Below are 20,336 nucleotides of genomic sequence, written 5' to 3' on the forward strand. Positions count from 1 at the left end.
CCCCCCAACCAAACCACCCCAACCCCCCGGGCGTAGGTGGTGGCGATGAGTATCACTTGTATTCTCATAGTTGCCCTTACGTCGACCAACTATCAGGCTTTATCAAATCGGCCAACTGAGGTCTCCATCTTTATCCGCTCCGAACTGTATGATCTCTACAACATACAGTACCAAAGATATGTCCCGCTCAGTGAAATTGACTAAGGTCCGTGATGAAAAGTTCTAAAAAGTGTTAAGCACAGAATTGCAGACGTCAAAATCCCCATTAAGTTGATGTGAATATTGCCTTCAGTCATCGTCAAGTCTCGGCAACCGTGCTGGTTTTTTTCGAAGGTGCGAAATCCTCGGCCGTCCTCCGAATTGGCGATTGGATAATACTTTTCCTGCAGTGGACTAGTCTGGTCAGCTAAGAACGTGGACACCCGACTTGAATCGGATGCCTAGACAAATATCCACTCCGCACAGCTTGCTGTGCTCATGGGCTTTTATAATCGATGCCTTCCCTTCGTAGATCCCTCATTTACCGGAACGCCTTCCTAGAATGTCTCGAGGACAACCAAGCTCGAGTTGAATGCGGAGAGGACACCTTTACACTGCAGACAAAACGGATACGTCACTGGATCTACATATTGCTATGGATCAGTAAAGTTTATTCTCTCTAACCTGAATGTGCTCCTTACCGTACAAATATCAGTGGTGATGCGTGATGACTGGATCGATCTGCCCATTTTGCGCTCAAGAAGAAGCTTGCAGGCGAATGTAACATACAAATTCATATTAGACACAATGAGGTTCTTAAACCACCGCTCTCGTCCCAGGGAGTCTCTTGGCGAGTGGGGTGGCACACGAATAATTCGGCGCATAAATAGTTTCGCCGAGCTTCCGCCCGGCTGACGTCCGATAACAGGGGTAGTCTAACCAACAACGCTGCCACGGGGTCTTCCATCCCTCTTCCACGGCAACGATGAGTGGGAGCAGCTCTCCGGACTACAAGGCGCTTTTCCTCAAGGCAGAAGAGGAAAGGAAGCAGGCAGAGGAACGCCAAAGGCAGGAAGCTGCGTTGAGAAGGCAGGCAGAAGAACGTCAGAGGCAGGCAGAGGAAAGAGAGAGGCAGGAGAGGGAGCGCAACCGACCGACGACTTTCGGGGAGTTTGTACGACATTGCCACGATCTCCTCTGGCGGCCGCTACGAGCTGAAGCACCTTCTCGCTCCACAACCGGCAAGATCCCCCCTCCTACCGGGAAATACTGCCCCATACGACTGCTTCCGTGGACGAACTGTGAAGCTAGGCAACGAGAAATTTACGAATCTGTTTGCCGCTACCTTGAGCCAACGGAAGAGGACGCACGACAGTTATTCACACCGCTTGTTGCGTTAGGAGACCATGGCCGACGATTCGCGCGTCGACCGATCAGCAGCGAACAGGATCTCGAGACCTATGAGCGACTGGCCGTTGAAGACCATGTGCATGATATCGTCGCTGAGTTATGCAAAATACCCAATGCTCGAGAGGAGTTCCATTTAGGCAACGGAATATGGTTCGATAATCACGCCAATGCTCTGGATGAAGATGATGGAATAGATGCTAGCCTACCATCAGCCGCAAGACCCTCTAGACCTGACCAATTCTGTATCCATCGAGTCGATGGTAATACGAGCACCTTGCTCACTACAGTCGAATACAAACCACCACATAAGCTCTCGGTGGGGAGCCTCCGTGAGGGACTCCGGCCGATGGATTTCTGGCAAGAAGTCGTCGAACCCGACACTATTCCTACGGAAGAGCCGAAGAAATCAAGGTACAACGCTGCGCGACTGGTCGGATCAGCCATTGTCCAAGAATTTCACGTCATGATTCAAGAAGGTCTCGAGTATTCATATTTAACGAACGGCCTCATGGACGTGCAGCTCTGGGTGCCCTACGACGACCCAAGTACTCTTTATTACGACCTTGGCGACCCCAATATGTACGAAACTGCGGGTGTCGGAAGGCCCGGGGCTCCCAGGACCCGAGTTGAGAGGACTCTATGCCTCTGTCTGATGAGTTTCCGTTCCTCTTGTCGTGATCAAGCCTGGCGGAATGACGCGCGGGCACAGCTGCCAATTTGGCACACGAGTTTCGATAGCGAACGCTCCCAGATCCCAGCGGCGGCATTACCACAGATCTCTAGCGTGGACTGTTCTGGCTCCGAATACACTAGTCCTGAGCAGACTACCTCTGAGTACCTCCCTTCATCGTCTCCAGCAGGATCTCCCGTCACCAATGGCCGTCGAGTGACCACACGAGCAGCCTCTGGCTGCGCGCCATCATCCGACCAGCATCACCAAGAGGATTCTTCGGATTCTGAGGTAGACCCTTCCGCATCTGCTGGACGGAAGCGGGGGTTTAGCCAGGTTACATCTTCCCCTTCAACCCAACGCTCCGCACCCCGAACAGACCCCCAAGGGAACCAAATCGGGCAATCTCGTCCATATGTTGCTCAATATTGCACACAAAAGTGCCTTCTAGGGCTACAGCAAGGCGGCACGCTTGATCCTGACTGTCCAAACACGGAGCTGCACATACTCGGCAGAGGTGACGACCGTCACCCGATCGGCGCAGAAGACCTAGTGAAGAAGCTCAAGTTGCAGCTTGATCAAGATCTGGATCATAACTGTACTCCAATAGGCCCTTGTGGGTCCTACGGTGCGCCATTCAAGATTACCTGTGCTACATTCGGATATACTATTGTCGGGAAAGGGACGACTTCAAGACTCTGGAAGGAGGTGTCGCGCGAAGCAGAGGTTTACCGTATCCTCCAGCGTGCCCAAGGATCGGCAGTCCCAGTCTTTCTTGGAGCTATCAATTTGGCCCAGATCTACTTCCTCCACGGCGCGGGAGAAATCCGTCATATGCTCCTTATGGGTTGGGGTGGCGAGAGCGTGGGCCATATAACCCTTGACGAGACCATTCAACGTGCGATTTCTCGGTCGGTAAGGGAAATCCGTTCTTTAGGCATTTTCCACCAGGATCTTCGTTCGGAAAACATCTTGTGGAATGCTGAGCTTAAACGAGCCTTAATCATTGACTTCCATCGGTGCACATTAGACCGTCACAAGCGGCCGGGTTCTCTCAAACGATTGCGGTGTGAATCTGAAGAACGTGAATCTAAAAGACTGCGTGTGGCGTGAGTAACGGCCACTGGAGACGAAATTCGGGGACAGCGGAGATCGGCTGTTCCTTAGAAAAGATGGCTAATAGCGCTTGGGTACTTCTTAACAGAGAATGAAAGTTTCTGATGGACGCGGGCCGTCCTCACCTCAGTAGGACCTGCAACTTCGCAGACGCTCAGTTCCATTCTCTTTACACTAATTCATCCAGTGCTTTGATCGGTCCTAAGTTAACTAATCCATAATCCATAATCCGTAATCCATATCCAGCATCATGAACAAAGTGGGAGCCCCAAACTGTGTTACGATTGATTGCTGTGGATAGTCAGCGTACAGTTACCTGCTCGTTTGATACGAATGTGCAGACCTTGTGGGAGGGCGCATGCGAAAAGCCTGATGAATATGGAACTTAGAAAACGCCACCCCATTGTGTCCGTGCTGTATTGAAAGCGAATATGCACCACTGCTAGATGTCCAGTAAATGAAGAAGAAACGCGGTATTATGGGCACTTCATACAAAAGCACCTTCGTGAACAGATAAGTGTAGAGATGATCTATGGTAAATACTCTGACTTGAAAAGACACGCAGGGCACAGCTCCATTTCACAGCTGTCTTGTGATCAAAGCAGGGAAAATTATGAGCACAAACGATAAAAGAACATCTTTGGTCAGTATTATTGTTCTCTTATGTTCTAATGTGCATCGTCGTACTTTTTGGGGGTTCTACAGGGAGCCTAGAACTAGGTAACTCGCGCAGACAGACATCTTTACTGGGACGTATCAGTCAAGCAATCTTCAACTCACGTATAGAAGGTCGCCCTCCGCAAAATTAGCACAATTTTCATACAAGCTCTCTGTCACCCAATCGTTGCCTTCTGACAAATACCATTATAACCATAACCTTGTCAACTTGACATGACAGTTCCGACTTCTTAGGCCCAGATCGTATGTTTTGATCAGTTTGATGACGGCACTGGAGACTGATCCCATGTCATACGCCTCTGAGCATAGCGTCTGCTTCTACCTTGGTGTACGCTTCTCCAGTCTGCATCGGAAAGGTCGAAACGCATTCGCCAGGATTGGAAGGCTGCGTGCTTTATTAGCTGTTGGTAATGCCACTGGGACAGGACTCTTGCCTGGCTGAGAGAGGCTGCCTTTGCCACTGGGAAGGACCGACATGCGAGAACCGACTGCATCTGATTAGAAAAAAACGAACACATATAGTGAGGTAACGCACCTCTATGACCATTCACATAGATTTGTTGGGAAGCTTCGCATACATTGTCGATAACTTCGGTTATGTCGACATCCACGGTCACTTGGATTTTGTTCGCCATGACTGATCACAGGACTCATCAAGGCAGAAAGCCAGGCAATGCACGATGAGTTAGAATTGACTTTCTGGGTTTTGAACTACAGCTGGTATTTATGGCTGTCCAAAGAATCATACAGATTCACAACTAAAAGGAAACATAAACAAAAGTACTTAGATTCTAGGCTTCTAGCGCGGTCCGGAAAGAGGGTGTAACTACCACAAAATATCCATGACCGTGCCAACCAACGCCGATCTGAGATAAATCGCAAAGATATCTTGGTACATATGGGATTAATGCATGGCAGGGTGTTTGAACGTATAACGCAAACTATCCTCAGAGCCTGGTACTTCTGGGGTAATTCTCGCCAAAAAATATCCATGGGTGGACTAACCACGGTTGATTCCGGGTGGATCCACGCATGATACGTTCGACAGGCGAACGAAATGGGACTAATAAATGTGATGTGGCTGATTGCTGTCGCCAATGTACTATGTTACAAATATCTACCTGGGCGATATTTGTGCCCTGTTGCAATAGCGCCGGAAAATCACAACCTAGAAAGGAAAAGTGAGGGGAATAGATTCTCTCAAGCAATGGTGCGCAATTATTCTGAATCATCTAGATAATGGCTCGTCATCACTGCTTGCCCAAGGCGGAATGCTCCTTGCATAAAATGTAATCCTATATCGAAGCTCTTGTTTTGATGATACATTTCCTTTGGCTCCACAGAATTGACATGGGATGACAAAGGAGGTGCTTCGCTGGTGTCTGGACGCGGCCAATGGTATAGGTGTATTTCCCTTCCCGCAGGGGAATCTAAATCCGCTACACGTTCCAATTGGCGGTAGGAATCTATTACTTTCGATGCCAAGGCCGACTCGTACATCTGAAATTTAATTTTTCGGTTGGAAATCGGTAATTTATGGAATAGTTAGTGGCGCCAACCGATTTTCGCTCCGTTCGTATAGTCCGAGCGACGCACCAGTGCAAAGTGATGTTGTCCACGAGAAAAGTGGTGTCAAGCAGAGAAACTGGCGAGTAGAAACAGTTTCGTCCATGCTATAGACATGTAAGCAGCTATCTGGGCAATCTATCGGGGATTTATAACTTCTTTAACTGGAGAAAAATATCTATATAAAGGCGTCACAATGAGCTCGAACTTTTCCATCGCGACGCCCTTGCTCCGAAACATTCTATCAACAGCTCCTATTCACTGGTCCATCTTCAGTCCCCACCCAGTTTAGTCATTCAGAGCAAAATCACCATGGCATGTGGCTGTGAGCGACGCATCACCCGCAAGATATACCAGCATTGCACTGCTACCCCGAAACACGAAATAATGGAGTATGCAATGGTTCAATGCAGTAAGCCAGGTGGCAGCACATGCACAGGATACAGAGATGTATACCTCGCAACGTCGATGGTCCGAGTTCCTGGTCATATATGCCCAAAATGTTAATCTTGATCAAGGTATGCTAGGATAACTTCTTCTGGTGATAATCCCACACTAACCATTTTAGATGGCAATCAAGCCTTTCCTGGCAGCTGAATCGCGCCCGGAAGCTGCAAATTTCGTTCGGTACACATTCCTTGCTATACTGTGTGGGGTTCTCTGCGTCATGTTAGGACACAACTTCACCGTTCGCATTTTGCAATGATATTGGGCCATTCGCTGTATCTAAAACATCTCTCGTTACCGAAGCTGTCTCTCTGTGATATTGGTATCAGCCTTGGTATAGGTTTTCCCTATTAGATTAGGTTTCCCTATGCTGGTTATGCGAATGCGAAGGCTGTTTCAGTTGTCATAATTATTTGGCGTCACCAAATGTCGCCATTATAGAACTCAGTCAATTTTCTCAAGTATATTGCGAATCGGTCTTGTCCGGATATGCCCAGATATGGCCTTCAGCGTTCAAGTAAAAGTGCCAAGACAAATCGGATTTAACCTTTCCAGGTTGGGCTTTCTTGGCAGCTGAGGCCCAAATGGGCACCCCAACAGATAAAGACGGGTCGGAAGCCCATGTCTTTGCTCTGGAAATCACCTTCTCTTCTGTCCTACAGATGGACCACCTTTTCTCCTATTAATTCTTCGTCGCGTTCCCATTCAGAGCCTTTCTCATCCCATCATCCTTGCCCCGCCCCCAGAATGCTGCACGAGGCCGAAATTGTGGTATACCAGCAGTACTGTCCCCCTGAAGTCCAGCGGGTGATTGCGTCAGGAAGCAGCGCGTTCATTGGAGAAGTCGACGCATCCACTGTTTTGAAATATCCTCTCGCCCATGGTGGAGACATGAGCCGGCTTGAAGTGGAAAGGAAGCTTCTCGAAGTCGTGGGACACCATCGACGGATCATAGGATTGAAGAGGTTCTCGAATAGCGGGCTTTACTTGGAGCGTGCTATAAATGGAAATTTGGCTGACTATATCCTCGAATCGGTCGACTCCCCGCCGTCACTCCAGCAGAGGTTATCCTGGTGCCAGGAGGCAGCTGAGGCAGTCGCATGGATCCATAGTAGGGGAGTACTTCATTGCGACATTCAGCCCGCAAACTTCCTTCTCGATGAGGAGTTCCATCTCAAACTGTCTGACTTCCAAGGGAAGCACTTATCAGAGAATGGCACTGTGCTCCTCGATGGAGGCAGCGGCGAACCTTGCAGATTCTATTGCCCCCGAGAGGATCCGTTTGAGGCAGACACAAAAACAGATCTCTTTGCATTGGGTTGCACTATCTACTTTATCATGATGGGCCACCCTGTGTTTCCCGACATTGTTGATGGGGAAGACGGATGGTATGAAAAGGTCAACGATAGGTTTGCGAAGCAGCAGTTCCCACAGGATGTACATGTTTGCAGTGAAATTACTCTCAAATGCTGGCTCAAAGGATATGAATCTGCCAGTGACTTAGTTCAAGACCTCGAGTCTGTCAGAATGGGTTTGTCAGACACTGGATGTACATAACTTGGCTGGAAGGCTCGCTTACGTCAGGTTGTCGCAGAATAAACTGGCTAGCCTTTTTGGGATATCCGTAAAATGCCTATGATCTTCCCTCTTAGTCGTTATTAGTTACCTACAATTAACTTGCAGACCTCGTACTCGACCGATACACAGAGGGTCGGACTGGTTAGATGAAAGGACCGTGGGCCCAAAACTAGTACTATGGAATGTTTGTTGTCGGAGCGGAGAGCACAGGAGCGTTTCTTTCCACAAGTTCCAAGTCAGAGGGAAAGGGGTGAAAGGAAAATGATTCTGGTCTCGATCATGCTTCAGCGAAGGATATCTTGGTTACCTTTTTCCACAGGAGCAAAACTGAGAGTAGTTAGCCCATTTCCAAGTCAAAGAGGTGCCAGGTAACTTTCCCTCACGCCAATTAGATGACATGGTTTAGCGCGCAGGGAGGGTTAAGGGCCAACCAGCATTTTCGGAGCCAAATGAGACTACTCCTCAAGCAGGTGGCACTATTTTGTGCGGCTGGTTGATGTTGATGTTAGTTGAGGGGTGGTCTGGAGGAGTTACAGAACTTCCATCGCTATCGATCGCTTCAAAATTCAACTTTAATCAGCTGGCAGTTTCAAATGTCTTGTTTCTCAAAATGTCTACAGAGAATATGTTCATTGATGCACTTGACGAATCTACGCCAGCTACAATCCTTCGCTCCGAGGTAAGCCATGTCTTTACTGGACGCGCTGGAGTCAACTAATTCACTTGCAGCCACTGCGGTCGGCTTTCAGGTCATTCCTAGAGCGTGGCACAGGGAAAGAACTTCAACAGCTCTTTGATTTACACAAACCAAGTATATGCCATGGAAGAAGTGCTCCGGCCAGCTATCAATCAAACTGGACTAGACGTGAGCCCGATTTGCTTCCTAAACAACCGCGAAGTTCCCATAACGAGACAAGTCTATCTATCAGAACCCCTTTTGATCCCTCGTTGAAGTCGACAGTACAAGTACCGTCAAACCGTGGAAGACTCCAAAAATCGAGATTATTGTTGTCAATACCTCAGTCACAACCTATCGGACATTTAGAACAACTGGGTGCATACGTATGCGCCTGTGGTATCAGTGATTACCACAGAAAGTGCCTCATCAATGCGGCTGCAGCCTACGTTACTCCCAATATTAGCCCAGAAGATCTGAACAGTATCTGGAATCTCGGCGGCGCCATCTTCGGAGGAGGTGAGGCGAAAACAAGATTCAGCCGACTATATGACGGCCAGAAACGCGTCCAGGAGAAAAGCAACACCGTTGCCTTTTTATCGCGTACAGTTTCTGTCCTTCTACGAAATGATATTGACGACAGGGCGAACATGGTAGAAAAGCGTTCTCTTAGCAAAGGACGCGGGAGACTGAGCGTGGCTTTGGAGCAACTAGCACAGGAAATTCCTACGACAAAAGAGAAAATATCTGGAGAGTACACTCGATCAGCATTATTTTACAGGCTCATCGAAAAATGTGGGCTTGGCGACCTTGCCACACTTGGTGCTGACAATAACCATATGTATGTCAGGCATAATGAAGCAAAACTGTCACTAATGTCGTTTTATAGTTGGCAGAAAGACCTCTCGATCCGTGACGTGGACTTCCTAATATCTTTCAGGAGAAGGAATTATCCTAGGGCGGAGAAAATTGCACGGCAATTGGACTTCCCGGTCGCGTCGTTGATGATCGAAGCACTGACAACCTGTGGTTGGGGATATGACGAATTGGCCACCGGCAACACACGATTCTTGCAACATTTACGGTGTATTGTGGCTGCGGATAGCCTGGCCAAAGGGTACATTGAGAAGGCTATAAACCATAATGATCCTGTGTCTGGAAGTGAAGGACGGAGACCTCTTCGTAGTGAGCCAATGATACTGGGCCAACAAACTGCGTCCAGCTATGCCCGTGGTAAGGCTTATGTGATGAGTGACACGTGCACAAACTGACGTCTACGCCTCCAGAACCCGCTCAGCCTGGGGGAGATCAAGAAAGCTATCCAACGGCTTCGACAGTCGACGGGAAGATCGAACACGCTTCGTCAGAACGCAGATGCCGGAAAAGGCCGCCCTCCGACTTTTATAATAAGTCTAAACGTCTCCAAAAGGAAGCTACACCCGAAATTTCTCAGTCTATACCCACGCCACATGGCCAAATCGCTGATGCAGACTCATCCCTGAACGAGGGCTCCGGCATACCTTTGGATGACCAATACCAGGCTGATTTTTCCAGTCCCACTATCACCCAATACCGGAAAGATCAATCCAATCAGGTTTCATCTCATCCCTTTCCAATGACAGATCCTCCAGCGGCCGCGCCGCCGAGTCTCAGATCTTCATTTTACTCTTTTCCAACCTCTTGGGGTAACTTTGGCGAAAAGCACTATGCCATGGTGTCAGATCGCCTCAGTATTCACGGCCAGGACGACTTCGAAACTGCTGCTACGTTTGTCCAGTGTTCATCCCGTGCTGCCGAGGACTTTTCTTCCGGCAATTCGGCTACACCAGGTGAACAGTCTGGGACGAGTGATTCCGCACTGGCTCAAGGCACGGTTACCGAGCCAAGATATGTTCCTGCATCAGAACCATTTGCAGAAGCTATCCGTGCTACTCCACATCTGGGGGAAACACAGGTGGCTATTGATTCAGCTGTCAGATCCACCCCGTTATTCCGCATGCCTGAAGAGAATGATACGAGCTCTTGGAGCGACTCGACTTATGGGGCGACTTATGTCGGGCAAGCCAATGATGGTCATTGTTATCAACTTCCTGAGAATTCCGATGCGTCTGCATGGAGTAACTTTGTCAACTATTGTTTGCCCCGAGTGGAGGATGAATACGCTTGGGCAGCCTGGAATACATACGTTTTACCACAGAGTACAGACTCGACCGCTTGGGGTGCTCATTGACGCGGCGACCAACTGGTATTGTAGCAATGTACAGGAATATGACTGGCTTCCGTGCAAGGTTGCATTTTTCAAATGAGTCGTAATCAGTTCAACAGGATAAAAAAAGCCAAGCCTCCTCCTTGCTTCTTAAACTTCATATCCTCATCTCCTGAATGCACTGCGAAGCCCCCACAGGGAATCTGACCGATATTGGAGGGCAAGCCATTCTGATCGTCCAAATCCTCGAGCGCGATAATAACGAGGATCTTGCCGGGAAACGGGGTATGTAAAACACCGGTTGCGAGAGGCCGATCAGCCCAGATGATAGGATATGCATCCGATATATCTTTTCGAGGGTCGTCGTCGAAAGATTTGCCTGTTTTTTGGGTGACAAAATCGAGATTCTCTTTATCCTGAATTATGTGAGTCGAGAGTCGTAGGGTATCAATGAATGCCGCGTACCTGAAGCCATAGATTGACAATGCTGTCTATAACATCCTTCTCTCGAGGAAGGAAGAGCCAAGGATAATTAGGATGCGAGCGATGGCGGATTTTGAGCCGTAAGTTGGTCGCGACTGAACTGGCGGCTTCTCGGAGGCTGCGTGGGTTCGTCATAACATGCGCAAGTTCTTAACCCTAGTACAGAAGAGAACGAGTAGCGAAAGGAAGTAAAACATGAAGGTGTAGCCTACACTTCCATGATGTGTAATGAGATTTAACCCAACCGGCAAGGTTGGGTTATAACTATCTAATTTTATGGCGGGGTTTTCCGTCAAGTTGCCCGCTTACCACGTGACCTTGGGCGACCTCGACAGACTCCTGCGCTTCTTCCTAGAGCCACGAGCCTAAGGGACGTATGGAAATATGACTGTGCTGCCATTCGAAAGTGCAACAGTGGGGTCGCTGGTAGAAATGACACGTCATTGGCTGTCGTCAACAAACCCATTACGGCTAGAGGATTTCTCAGTTTCAGACCAAAACGAAACACATTCCCCGAAACAGTTCGATTATGGCCAGCATCCAACCACATACAGAATGTCCCTCCAAGTGTTACAGGATTCACGACGGCGCCTAGAAGAGGAGCAGCTACTCAGGGAGCAAGCCGAGGACCAACTGAGGCTTCAACCCAAAAACGACGCCGTCCAAATTCCTCGATGCCTGCCATGCCATGTTCATTCATTTCTCGGGTTATCCATCCAAAGAGACAAAGACTCGTCAACCGAAGGCGATCCGGCTAATGCCGACGTAAATTTCCTCCGACCAAGATACGCGAATGGACCACCTTTCCAACCGAGCAAGCTTCGATATGGGAGGATTTGATGGGCACAGGGTTTGCGACAGAGCGCAATTTTTCGCCTCTATTAGCCTTGAAGGAATATGGCAAAGAGGCATGGGGAAGGTGGTAAGCTCCGAGCTGGATTTGCCGTCAAGTACTCACTCTCAGCCAATATATCTGACATCCAGTCCAATTCTTGCCATGTTATCTCTTGGGGTTTTGGGTAGTGCGAGGCCTGCATTTCGTCAGTGGATGGCCATCAAATAGTGACGCATGCCAACAAGTTGCTCTCAAGAAAGAGGCCATTGGCTGTTAGGATTGCAAAACATCATTTGACCAGTGAGGAAACGACTGTTCCTCAAATGCTTTGTATACATTGACGCCGCCATGTCTCTTGCCGACCAGGCTTTTCTCCTCGCGACAAGCACTCGAACACATGGCGTGTTAGTCCCTAACACTAGCATCTTCGTAAACAAATTGCCACAAAGCGTGTTAACAGATTATAGAAGAGCTTATGTGGATATCAGTCTCGAGCCACGGAGCGTCGACGACTGAGTGAATCAAGCCATTCCAGTCGGAGAATGGGCTGCAGGAAAGGAACGCCTGAATTTTCCTTGGGAATGAACCTCGGCTCTCAGTGGGGCTAATATCACGTGATTATGAGCCAAAAATGGACAAGGACCCATTCACTTGACTTGAGTATTGGAGCTTAGGCCATTGTCTCTTGTCGGACAGCGCTTAACTCAGGGCCGGAGCTTATGTGGATGTACTAGGTTTAAAAATCATTGTTCTCTTCAAACACACCAGAAAGGAGGGCTTTCGACGACTATTGTCTCCAGGAGAGGTCCAGTATCATTAGTGATGTCCCGATAGACTCCGGCTTGATTGTCCGTGACCACGGCATCCCAATGTACAAAGGGAAATCGTGTATCTCCCAGCTTTCCGAGCTCGAGAGCTGCATAGAAGGCAGGTGGCTTGATCTTGCCGAGTCTGTTATATCACTTGTGGTATCTAAGAACGTTAAAAGTCGTTCACACAAGAGAATGAATTTTATAGGGTCATATTTCTACTAGAAACGTTAACCTCAACATGGGTCAAGCATCCTCCAATCAACAAAGGAAAGTCAAGGGAGGGTCGGCATAAAAGTCTGCGTGAATGAGACGAAGAAGCCCAATCATCTGCTGAGACTGCCTGACTAGGAGCTGCCGGTTGATGGTAAGATTGTTGCTGCTCAGCACTGAACTAGAACATGTGGACGAAAAATACACTTAGGTTTCTTCCATGCCTATTACCTTTGGGTCTTCCGCGGCCTCTCGAAGGACTCTCTTAATTTGGGCATAAAGTCCTCTATCGCCCTTTTTCCTCCGTGCACCTCCGGGGAAGACGACACGGAGCAAAGCTTTCACCCAAGGAATCAAAGGCTCATAAAATGGTGTGAAATACTTGTTTGCTGTTCCTTCAAAATCTGATTCGTCGTCGACTATCCCCTTCTTCGAGTTAGCCAACTTCTGATCGTCGTCGTAATTCCAACAGTCGAAATCCGTTGGTCCCACTTCCTCATTGGGCCCATTGTAGTGAATGCATATCCAAAACAAAACCCAGAAGAAAGACTCCAGGTCATGCCAGAAGGAATGTTTCTCGCCTAGAAGGAGTCCAATAGCCATGAAAGCCCGCGTGCCCGTTTTGCCTCTTGCTCCCGACGCATGCTCTCGCTCCTCTCTGATGGCAAGGTCCAGGTCAATCAGAAAGGCTGGCCACGAGCTGTCATTTTCTCCTTCGTTTATCATAAGGTTGCCAGTGGATATATCACCTTGAAGAATACCTGCGTTTGTATGCAATGATTCGTAACCTAGGATGATAAGCATTGATAGCATAAGAACGTACGCAGTAAGTCTGACCTATCAAGCAGTGCTCAAGGGCATTGAGCAGGGCGACACGAGAGCTCGCTCTGTATATTGGTTTTCCATAATCGCTGATAAAAACACGACGGTGTATACGATTCTCCGAGGCAGCGTCACCAGTCATGGACGAAGAGTATGAACAAGGCCTTTTGTTGGCGGGTAGAGGATTATTAGCGCGGCTGGATGATCTCTTTCGACTAGCACCACTGATTTGGGAACGGGTTGAACGTGTCAAGTCTCTTCGTTCTCTTGCTTGGCGTGCATCTTTGAAATTTGAAGCCTTCGTGATATCCAGACCCTTCCTGACATTATCCCGGACATCATCGACTTTTCCATCCACTTCGACCGTTTGATGACAAAAGTACCGTGCGACATTCGCAACGCTTTTTTCAGTAATCTCACGCAGTAACTCGCCTTCTTCCTCTCGCTCCGGATACTGCCATGAATCCTTGACAACGACGAAGATTTCGGGGTTCCCCTCAAGACGGGCCCTCCAGCAAACGGTCGCTCTACCAGCAACACATGATGACGGTTTCATGAGGCCGTCAAGTATCAAGCGCTCCATCTTCCCGCCACGTGATATTTCCATATATTGATTCCCATTAGGAGACGTCCTGATGGTCGGATCGAGGCCCAGCTGCTTGTCATTCATCCGCAGAAATCCTAACATTGCCGAAACAAATTGTATCCCGTTCAAGTTTATGTCAAACGAGGAGGAGGCGATGGCCCCTAAGCGGTCAAACTCCCACAAGCGCATAATGGAACCGCAAAGAGTAAAGCCCAATACAAATCGACGTGTAGGCTGTGCAGCAAACACCTCCCTCGCATATCTACCCAGGTCGCGCCAGGTATTGGATGAAGTATCAAGATCTGGGCTGCTTTTCAATTCACCAGGAACAAGGACATGCGACCAATGAAAACTACGTTCGTCTGCGGCGTGCAGGGCCCCAACAATGGCAACATCCACTTTGCGTTTCGCAGTAGATCCCTTCAAAGGTTTGGAAGGCCGAGCTAGTAACTCTCGCTGTTCTGCAGGAGTCCCTTCAGCGGCAAACTCTTGGAGCAATTTTGATATTCGTGTGAGCCAATCCAGGACATCCTTTTCTTGAGCATCCTTTGGCCAATCGCGCCAGCCGGTTCCATCGAGGTATAGAGGGTAATCACCTTCGTTGCACTTTTCGAATATAAGACATACTTCTTCTTCCAGACCAGTAATATCCCCGAAGAATGTGTCATAAAAATGAGGCACACCAATGAAGATTGAGCCAAGCTCCTCTTTCAGCACGGCGTCAAAATACTTTCGGTGCCCGGAGGAGTTGACAACGCTGCTTGTATTGTGCGAAAATGGAGTCTGATTCAGGAGTGATACAGATTGTGGAGGAGGCGTTGGCTCAGTAATGGCTTCGTAGACTTTATTCCAAATAACCGCGTCAGGTTCTTCCTTCAATATTGCCCCCAACAACGGTATCAACCGTTCGATGTCGAATTCATTGGAGTTCACACTTGCACTAAGTCTCGATAAATCACCGAAGAGGTTTTTACTTCCACTCTTCACAGGTCGTAGCACGCGAGAGGCGGGGAGGGCTTGCAAGGCTAGTATCAGGTCGAGCGATAAGTTTTGGAGAGCTAAAACCCACTGTCAGAGACACTCATCCAACCAAGAAAACTGATATACCTTCGGCATCCAACTTCTGGAACGATTCAACAGAGCACGGAAGGCCATCATTAACGCATACAGAAAGTAATTGACCTCGTATACCATCCAGGCCAGTGCCAATGGGTTTGTTTTCAATGGTTGTCGCACTTGAGAGTAGGTCCATACTTAAACTGGAGAAAAGATGCAGAATACCCCAAGTCCATAGCCCAGTCAATTGGAAACGCGATGCTATGATACAAGGGGTTACCTCTGGAAACCAGTGGATTGTGGGTAAGTCATGCGGAAAGACCAACGCTCAAAGAGACCGTTGTTGTTATTCAAAATATGTATCCGACTTAGTGCCAAGGGCTTTTCAAACTTCACGTGAACTGTGGAATATTTCACTTAGTCATCAATTACAGCCGGGCTAACTAGTTAGTTGACATGTACTTAAGCAGTTCTACATGAACTCTGATTGGTATCTCATCCTGTAAAGCCACAAGGAGGATCCTTATTGGTGAATAACATTAGTAGATGTGTTGTATATTAATCTTTACGTCTGTACTCATAGTAGATCCTCGCAAATCAAGGTACTCAGGACAGAATGAAAAACGATTTTTGATGCTAATTAATATAGTGGTGGCAGGGATCTGAACTGTTGCGGTGCTGACGGTCCGACGATAAGCCGCTAGCAGGTGTATAAAGGATAAAAAAAAAAATCGAGTCTGAATTGCGCAACAATTGATTGTGGTTATCACGTGACTAGGCACCCGAACATGAACCCACCCCTGGAATTTACCTAGGTGTCGGTCGAAGAACTCTTACGTTATCTAATCATCTAATACTTGGTCCTCACGCTGCTATTACTCGTCTTCAAAGTGCATGTATGTACTTAAGGTACAAATTATATCATAAGCTGCAACAAGACTGCAGCCTAGGCGCCTGCATCACGGAAAAATAGGAGAAATTGATTGCTGCCTGGAGTGATCATCGTGGCTGTGTTCAGCCAAGAACTGAAACGTCGCCAATGAGAGGCGCTCTAATGTAGTTATTATGGGTCTAAGACAATACTATTGGGTGAGACTGGGTGACTGTGGGTGATTGTGGGTGAACCACTCACCCTGTCTATTCTGCACTCACCCAAGGTCACCCAAGGTCGCGCGACTAAAAGCAGCGTCGCGCGACCGCGGCAGCCACCAACCTTTTGACCGCGTTGAAGCCACACGCCGGCCGGTTAGTAGTTGGGTGGGTGACCACCAGCGAATCCCCGCTGTTGTATGTTTTTTACCACTGTTTTTGCCTCGTCTCTTGATATTTTCGATGGTCCTGAACGCAAGTAATGAAGATGGCACATTTGGCTGATACGGCGCAGTCAAACAGAATCGCGCTCGAAGCGGTGGCGGGTACATCGGCTGCAGTGGAAGATCAAAGCTGGACAACGTAACGGTCTGGCTAGCGACGCTGTACAAAGCGTTTGAAGTACAGCAAAATTTCTTCTTTGTGGATCTCTATAAGTGGTGTACGAGGAACAGATCACTCTGATTCTTATCCCAATACCGGACAAGACGTACGTGGCATCTCTGGTCTCCTCTCCATACCAGACAGAGCGAACGGAGGACTTGGACCGAAAGTCTCGAATGCCTCTGTGAATGGCTACAGCACGACAATATTTATGAGTATCATCTGGGGTTTCATGAGGGTCAGTCATTTTGAGATCAGATAGTAGGCACAATCAAGTTAGTCTCAGTGTACATGGGCGATTCGGCACGTGATGTGCTAACCCTAACATACCAAGGAGCAAGACTTGACAGAGAGAATATACTGGCATAGCCAGAGTTGAAGATAGTTATGACATGGGCAGTCGAGTCATTATCTACTCCATAGTCAGATAGGAGAGTGTGTCAATCTTACGAGTGGATTCTTGACTTATGCTAGTCTAGTGGCTCATTCCATATAAGCTAGTACGGTACTATGCAGTATAGAGGCGAGTTATGCAGTAATAAGTCATTGCTACAGGCATCCTCCCACTACTCCACTGCTAACTTAATAAATTTATTTCCTAGTAGTAGCTCTTAGACTGATACTGAGGTCCTATGATACTAGAAACTTTGGATACCGTAGCTACTGAATATCCAGAACTTAATCATGCCTTATGAGGGCTAATTACAATCAAAGTCACACTACCATACTTAGGCTGGTACTAATGCTAAGAAGGAAGGATTGAATTTTTAAAGGTGATCTGTATCGCTGTTGTAGCTACTTCTTCAGGTACCTGTGATCAGGGTGAACTGATCAAGATAGGGGTACGGAGTAAAGTTCAGACTAATAGCGCCGGTTTTTCCACAAGCCGAGCCTACAAGACAGTCAAAATCAAATTTCCCAGTCTTCTGTGACATCAATAGTAACTCATGGGTGCAGGGGTCAACAAGAAAATAAAGAACAATCAATGGAGCGAAACGACGATTTTGATGTCTGACATACAAACAATACATAGACGATTGCTCGCATTGATGTACAGCTCCCCCTGAATCATCTTGTTACCACACCAGCAGTCCGATTGCCGCCCTTGTTTAATCGAGATTTCTCTTCGCGAAAGGAATTGCCTCTCAAATTCATACCCTTGAGAACCCCACCAGTCCAAGTCAAACAAAACAAGAATCGAGTACTTCGACAAAAAGGACGAAAAGAAGATGCGCGGGAGCACTGAACAGTGGATCGCACAGGCGTACCTTAGGAACGAAGATTTCCCCCCAATCCCATGGCGGTGGATCGACGGAGAAGGGCCCTATATACCCTTCAGAACATCTAACCAAGTTAGACATGGAGATGATGGCCCAGGAATGGAAACTTGTGGACACAGTCTGGGACTACGATGTATGGGGATATCCGCCCGCGTGCACGCGTTTATCAGACGCGGTTGTCTTCAAGCTCCTCCTCAAGAACATTCCCAAGCGTCGCTCTGAGCGATGGCCATTTGACTTCAACAGCAGAGGCCAAACGAGGTTCGAGCGCGAACCGCAGGGTCCGACGGTGTGGATTGAGCGTCGGGGCCGATACTACTATCCCGAGATTGGAGGGCGATATGTCCTGGGCGGGGAAATAGCAAGAATGATGGATTCTTGGTTCATTGAGCCACCTCTGTATGTTACCAGGAGGGGTTCGATCTACTTTGGGCGTGTCGAGGTGCCCAGCTGGGCAAAGGATCAGGGCGCCATTATCATCTCGTCGCGGGGTGTTACATGTTTGACTTTTGATGACGAGGACCGCGTCTCCTGGGATGGGATGTTGGGGACTCCGATTATTTGGGCCAAGGAAGTGAGCCTGGAATGGCCTGCCAGACTTACGCGAGCCACGGTTGTCACTGAGGTGAAAACCGAAAGTGGCCAACTTGCGATCATGGTCGATTACGGTTCAGATGAGGAACCGGAAGACACTCAAGACTCCACGGAGATAATTGATGTGAAAGAGGAGAACATTCGGATCAAGTCAGAGGTGGTAAGTGAAAGCCAGGGACTTCACCTTGAGGATGGAACTGCTGCTGAACCACTTACCACCACCCCTCAGCAACCGTCTGCGGCACACAGCAAGACGCCCCGTATGCTCAAGAGGGAACCAGAGTCCCACGTCAACAGTCACAACAAACGCAGAGCAGAGATAATCGACGTGAAAAAAGAGAACATTCGGATCAAGTCAGAGGGGGGAAATGGAAGCCAGGAACTTCACCTTGAGGATGAAACTGCTCCCAAACCACTTATCACCACCACTCAGCAACCGTCTGCAGCACACAACAAGACTCCCCGTATGCTCAAGAGGGAACCAGAGTCCCACGTCACCAGTCACAACAAACGTCGCAGAGCCATATCAAGTGTCTTAACTCAAGGCGGCAAGACTGTGTCATGGGTGGAAATGGCTCTCAAGATGATCCGCCAGGCAGCCTCTGCGAACAGGGAACATCAGGCGCTGATTCGAAGTATTCGCGAGGACGTCAAATCTCTTCAATCCAAAGTTGATACGTTAGAGGCGTCGGCCCCGCTGCCCAGAGCTCTAGAGGATGTCCGGAAACTCATGGCTGAGCACGAAGACGACGTCCTGGGGATAGAGGAGATCGAGAGAACGATGAAAATCGTCCTGCAGAAGCTCCCTTCCTGATTTTCAAGAAACATTCCTCCAGTCCAGGAGTATGTTGGTAGTAGGCGGGAGTACTTCAGCTTTTCCGCCTACCCTCGAAAGGTTGGATGAGGACGATCAGCCATAGTTTAAATATATGTACACAACCCATCAACGGACTAAAAGAGCAGTTAATACGTACTGAAGAATGGCTAAATTGTATTGTATTTCAGTGTATTGTATTCCTGTTATTTTGCAGTTCGGCGGATAGCAAGTAATTTGGAAAGCAGAGATAATTCGTACTTTGATTCAAAAACTGATGCAAATGAGCAAACAAAAGACTGTAGTTAGCAAAAAGAAAGAAGCAAGTACACAGCTCAGTCATGCTGTTTACTGTCAGTTATAGTACAAATCTATTCTGTTAGTAGGAGACGTACGACGTGATAGACCACTTTAGACACATAAGAAGCATTTTAGGCTCAACAAGAAAGATCCGAGGCGGTGAACATACACCAGTCCTCGAATTGGCCGGACGAGGGAGCATAGCAAAAGACACCTATGACCTTTTCATCGTCAGTCGTGACAGCTGATCTGGCTTCTACACTCTCCAGCCGGTCTTTGGACCCTTGGCCCATATAAGCCCATTGAGCTCGGACCCACTCATGGCTTGGTTCGGAGTCACTGCTCCTCAGACGAACAATGGACGCAGGGCCGCACGTCCCTTCAATCAATCCACAAGATGGAGTATTTATGTAAAGCCGGTCGCCGATTTTTGAATCAGTTGATGTTCTTTCCACAACTTCACCAGAGGGTCCGCGATTACCAGTGGCAAAGAGGGTCTCAAGGAATGGTCGACCCATCTCGTTTTCGTAAAGGTAGTAGCAGGGGCATCTGCAAATCCATCTCGGCACTTTGGTGAGATCAACGTCCTGTCTTCCGAAGACAATGACAAGGAAATTTCCCCAGTACTGAATCTCAGTCACCGGAATCTGTGATTCTGAGAAAAAGTCCCTCACCAGCACAAATACCCCGTCAATGAGCCCGCTAGCAAGGTCTCTCGCATTAATGTCATCAGCGATTCGAACCT

The 20,336-nt window shown here is 48.3% G+C and overlaps 5 protein-coding genes across 5 annotated transcripts; 3 read left to right on the forward strand and 2 right to left on the reverse strand.

Annotated features, from left to right (window-relative positions):
• Nucleotides 1-964: 964 nt before the first annotated feature.
• On the forward strand, nucleotides 965-3,172 carry CDV56_100313 (uncharacterized protein; the record flags this gene model as incomplete). Its single annotated transcript, XM_026753932.1, has 1 exon — nucleotides 965-3,172. One exon carries the CDS (start codon nucleotides 965-967, stop codon nucleotides 3,170-3,172), a length of 2,208 nt encoding a protein of 735 aa, XP_026611740.1.
• Nucleotides 3,173-6,613: 3,441 nt separating this feature from the next.
• Nucleotides 6,614-10,350, forward strand: CDV56_101208 (protein kinase family protein; the record flags this gene model as incomplete). Its single annotated transcript, XM_026754827.1, has 4 exons — nucleotides 6,614-7,275; nucleotides 8,587-8,961; nucleotides 9,010-9,353; nucleotides 9,407-10,350. 4 exons carry the CDS (start codon nucleotides 6,614-6,616, stop codon nucleotides 10,348-10,350), a joined length of 2,325 nt encoding a protein of 774 aa, XP_026611741.1.
• Nucleotides 10,351-10,433: 83 nt separating this feature from the next.
• CDV56_101757 (uncharacterized protein) lies at nucleotides 10,434-10,944 on the reverse strand (the record flags this gene model as incomplete). The annotated part of the gene is made up of 2 exons (XM_026755376.1): nucleotides 10,434-10,742; nucleotides 10,792-10,944. The coding sequence occupies 2 exons, from the start codon at nucleotides 10,942-10,944 to the stop codon at nucleotides 10,434-10,436; spliced, it is 462 nt and encodes a 153-aa protein (XP_026611742.1).
• Nucleotides 10,945-12,873: 1,929 nt separating this feature from the next.
• On the reverse strand, nucleotides 12,874-15,326 carry CDV56_102093 (protein kinase family protein; the record flags this gene model as incomplete). The annotated part of the gene is made up of 3 exons (XM_026755712.1): nucleotides 12,874-13,454; nucleotides 13,504-15,132; nucleotides 15,182-15,326. 3 exons carry the CDS (start codon nucleotides 15,324-15,326, stop codon nucleotides 12,874-12,876), a joined length of 2,355 nt encoding a protein of 784 aa, XP_026611743.1.
• Nucleotides 15,327-17,962: 2,636 nt separating this feature from the next.
• On the forward strand, nucleotides 17,963-19,291 carry CDV56_102770 (uncharacterized protein; the record flags this gene model as incomplete). Its single annotated transcript, XM_026756389.1, has 1 exon — nucleotides 17,963-19,291. The coding sequence occupies one exon, from the start codon at nucleotides 17,963-17,965 to the stop codon at nucleotides 19,289-19,291; it is 1,329 nt and encodes a 442-aa protein (XP_026611744.1).
• Between the last annotated feature and the right edge of the window lie 1,045 nt (nucleotides 19,292-20,336).

Source organism: Aspergillus thermomutatus, assembly GCF_002237265.1.
Source record: "Aspergillus thermomutatus strain HMR AF 39 chromosome Unknown NODE_208, whole genome shotgun sequence".
NCBI lineage: Eukaryota > Fungi > Ascomycota > Eurotiomycetes > Eurotiales > Aspergillaceae > Aspergillus > Aspergillus thermomutatus.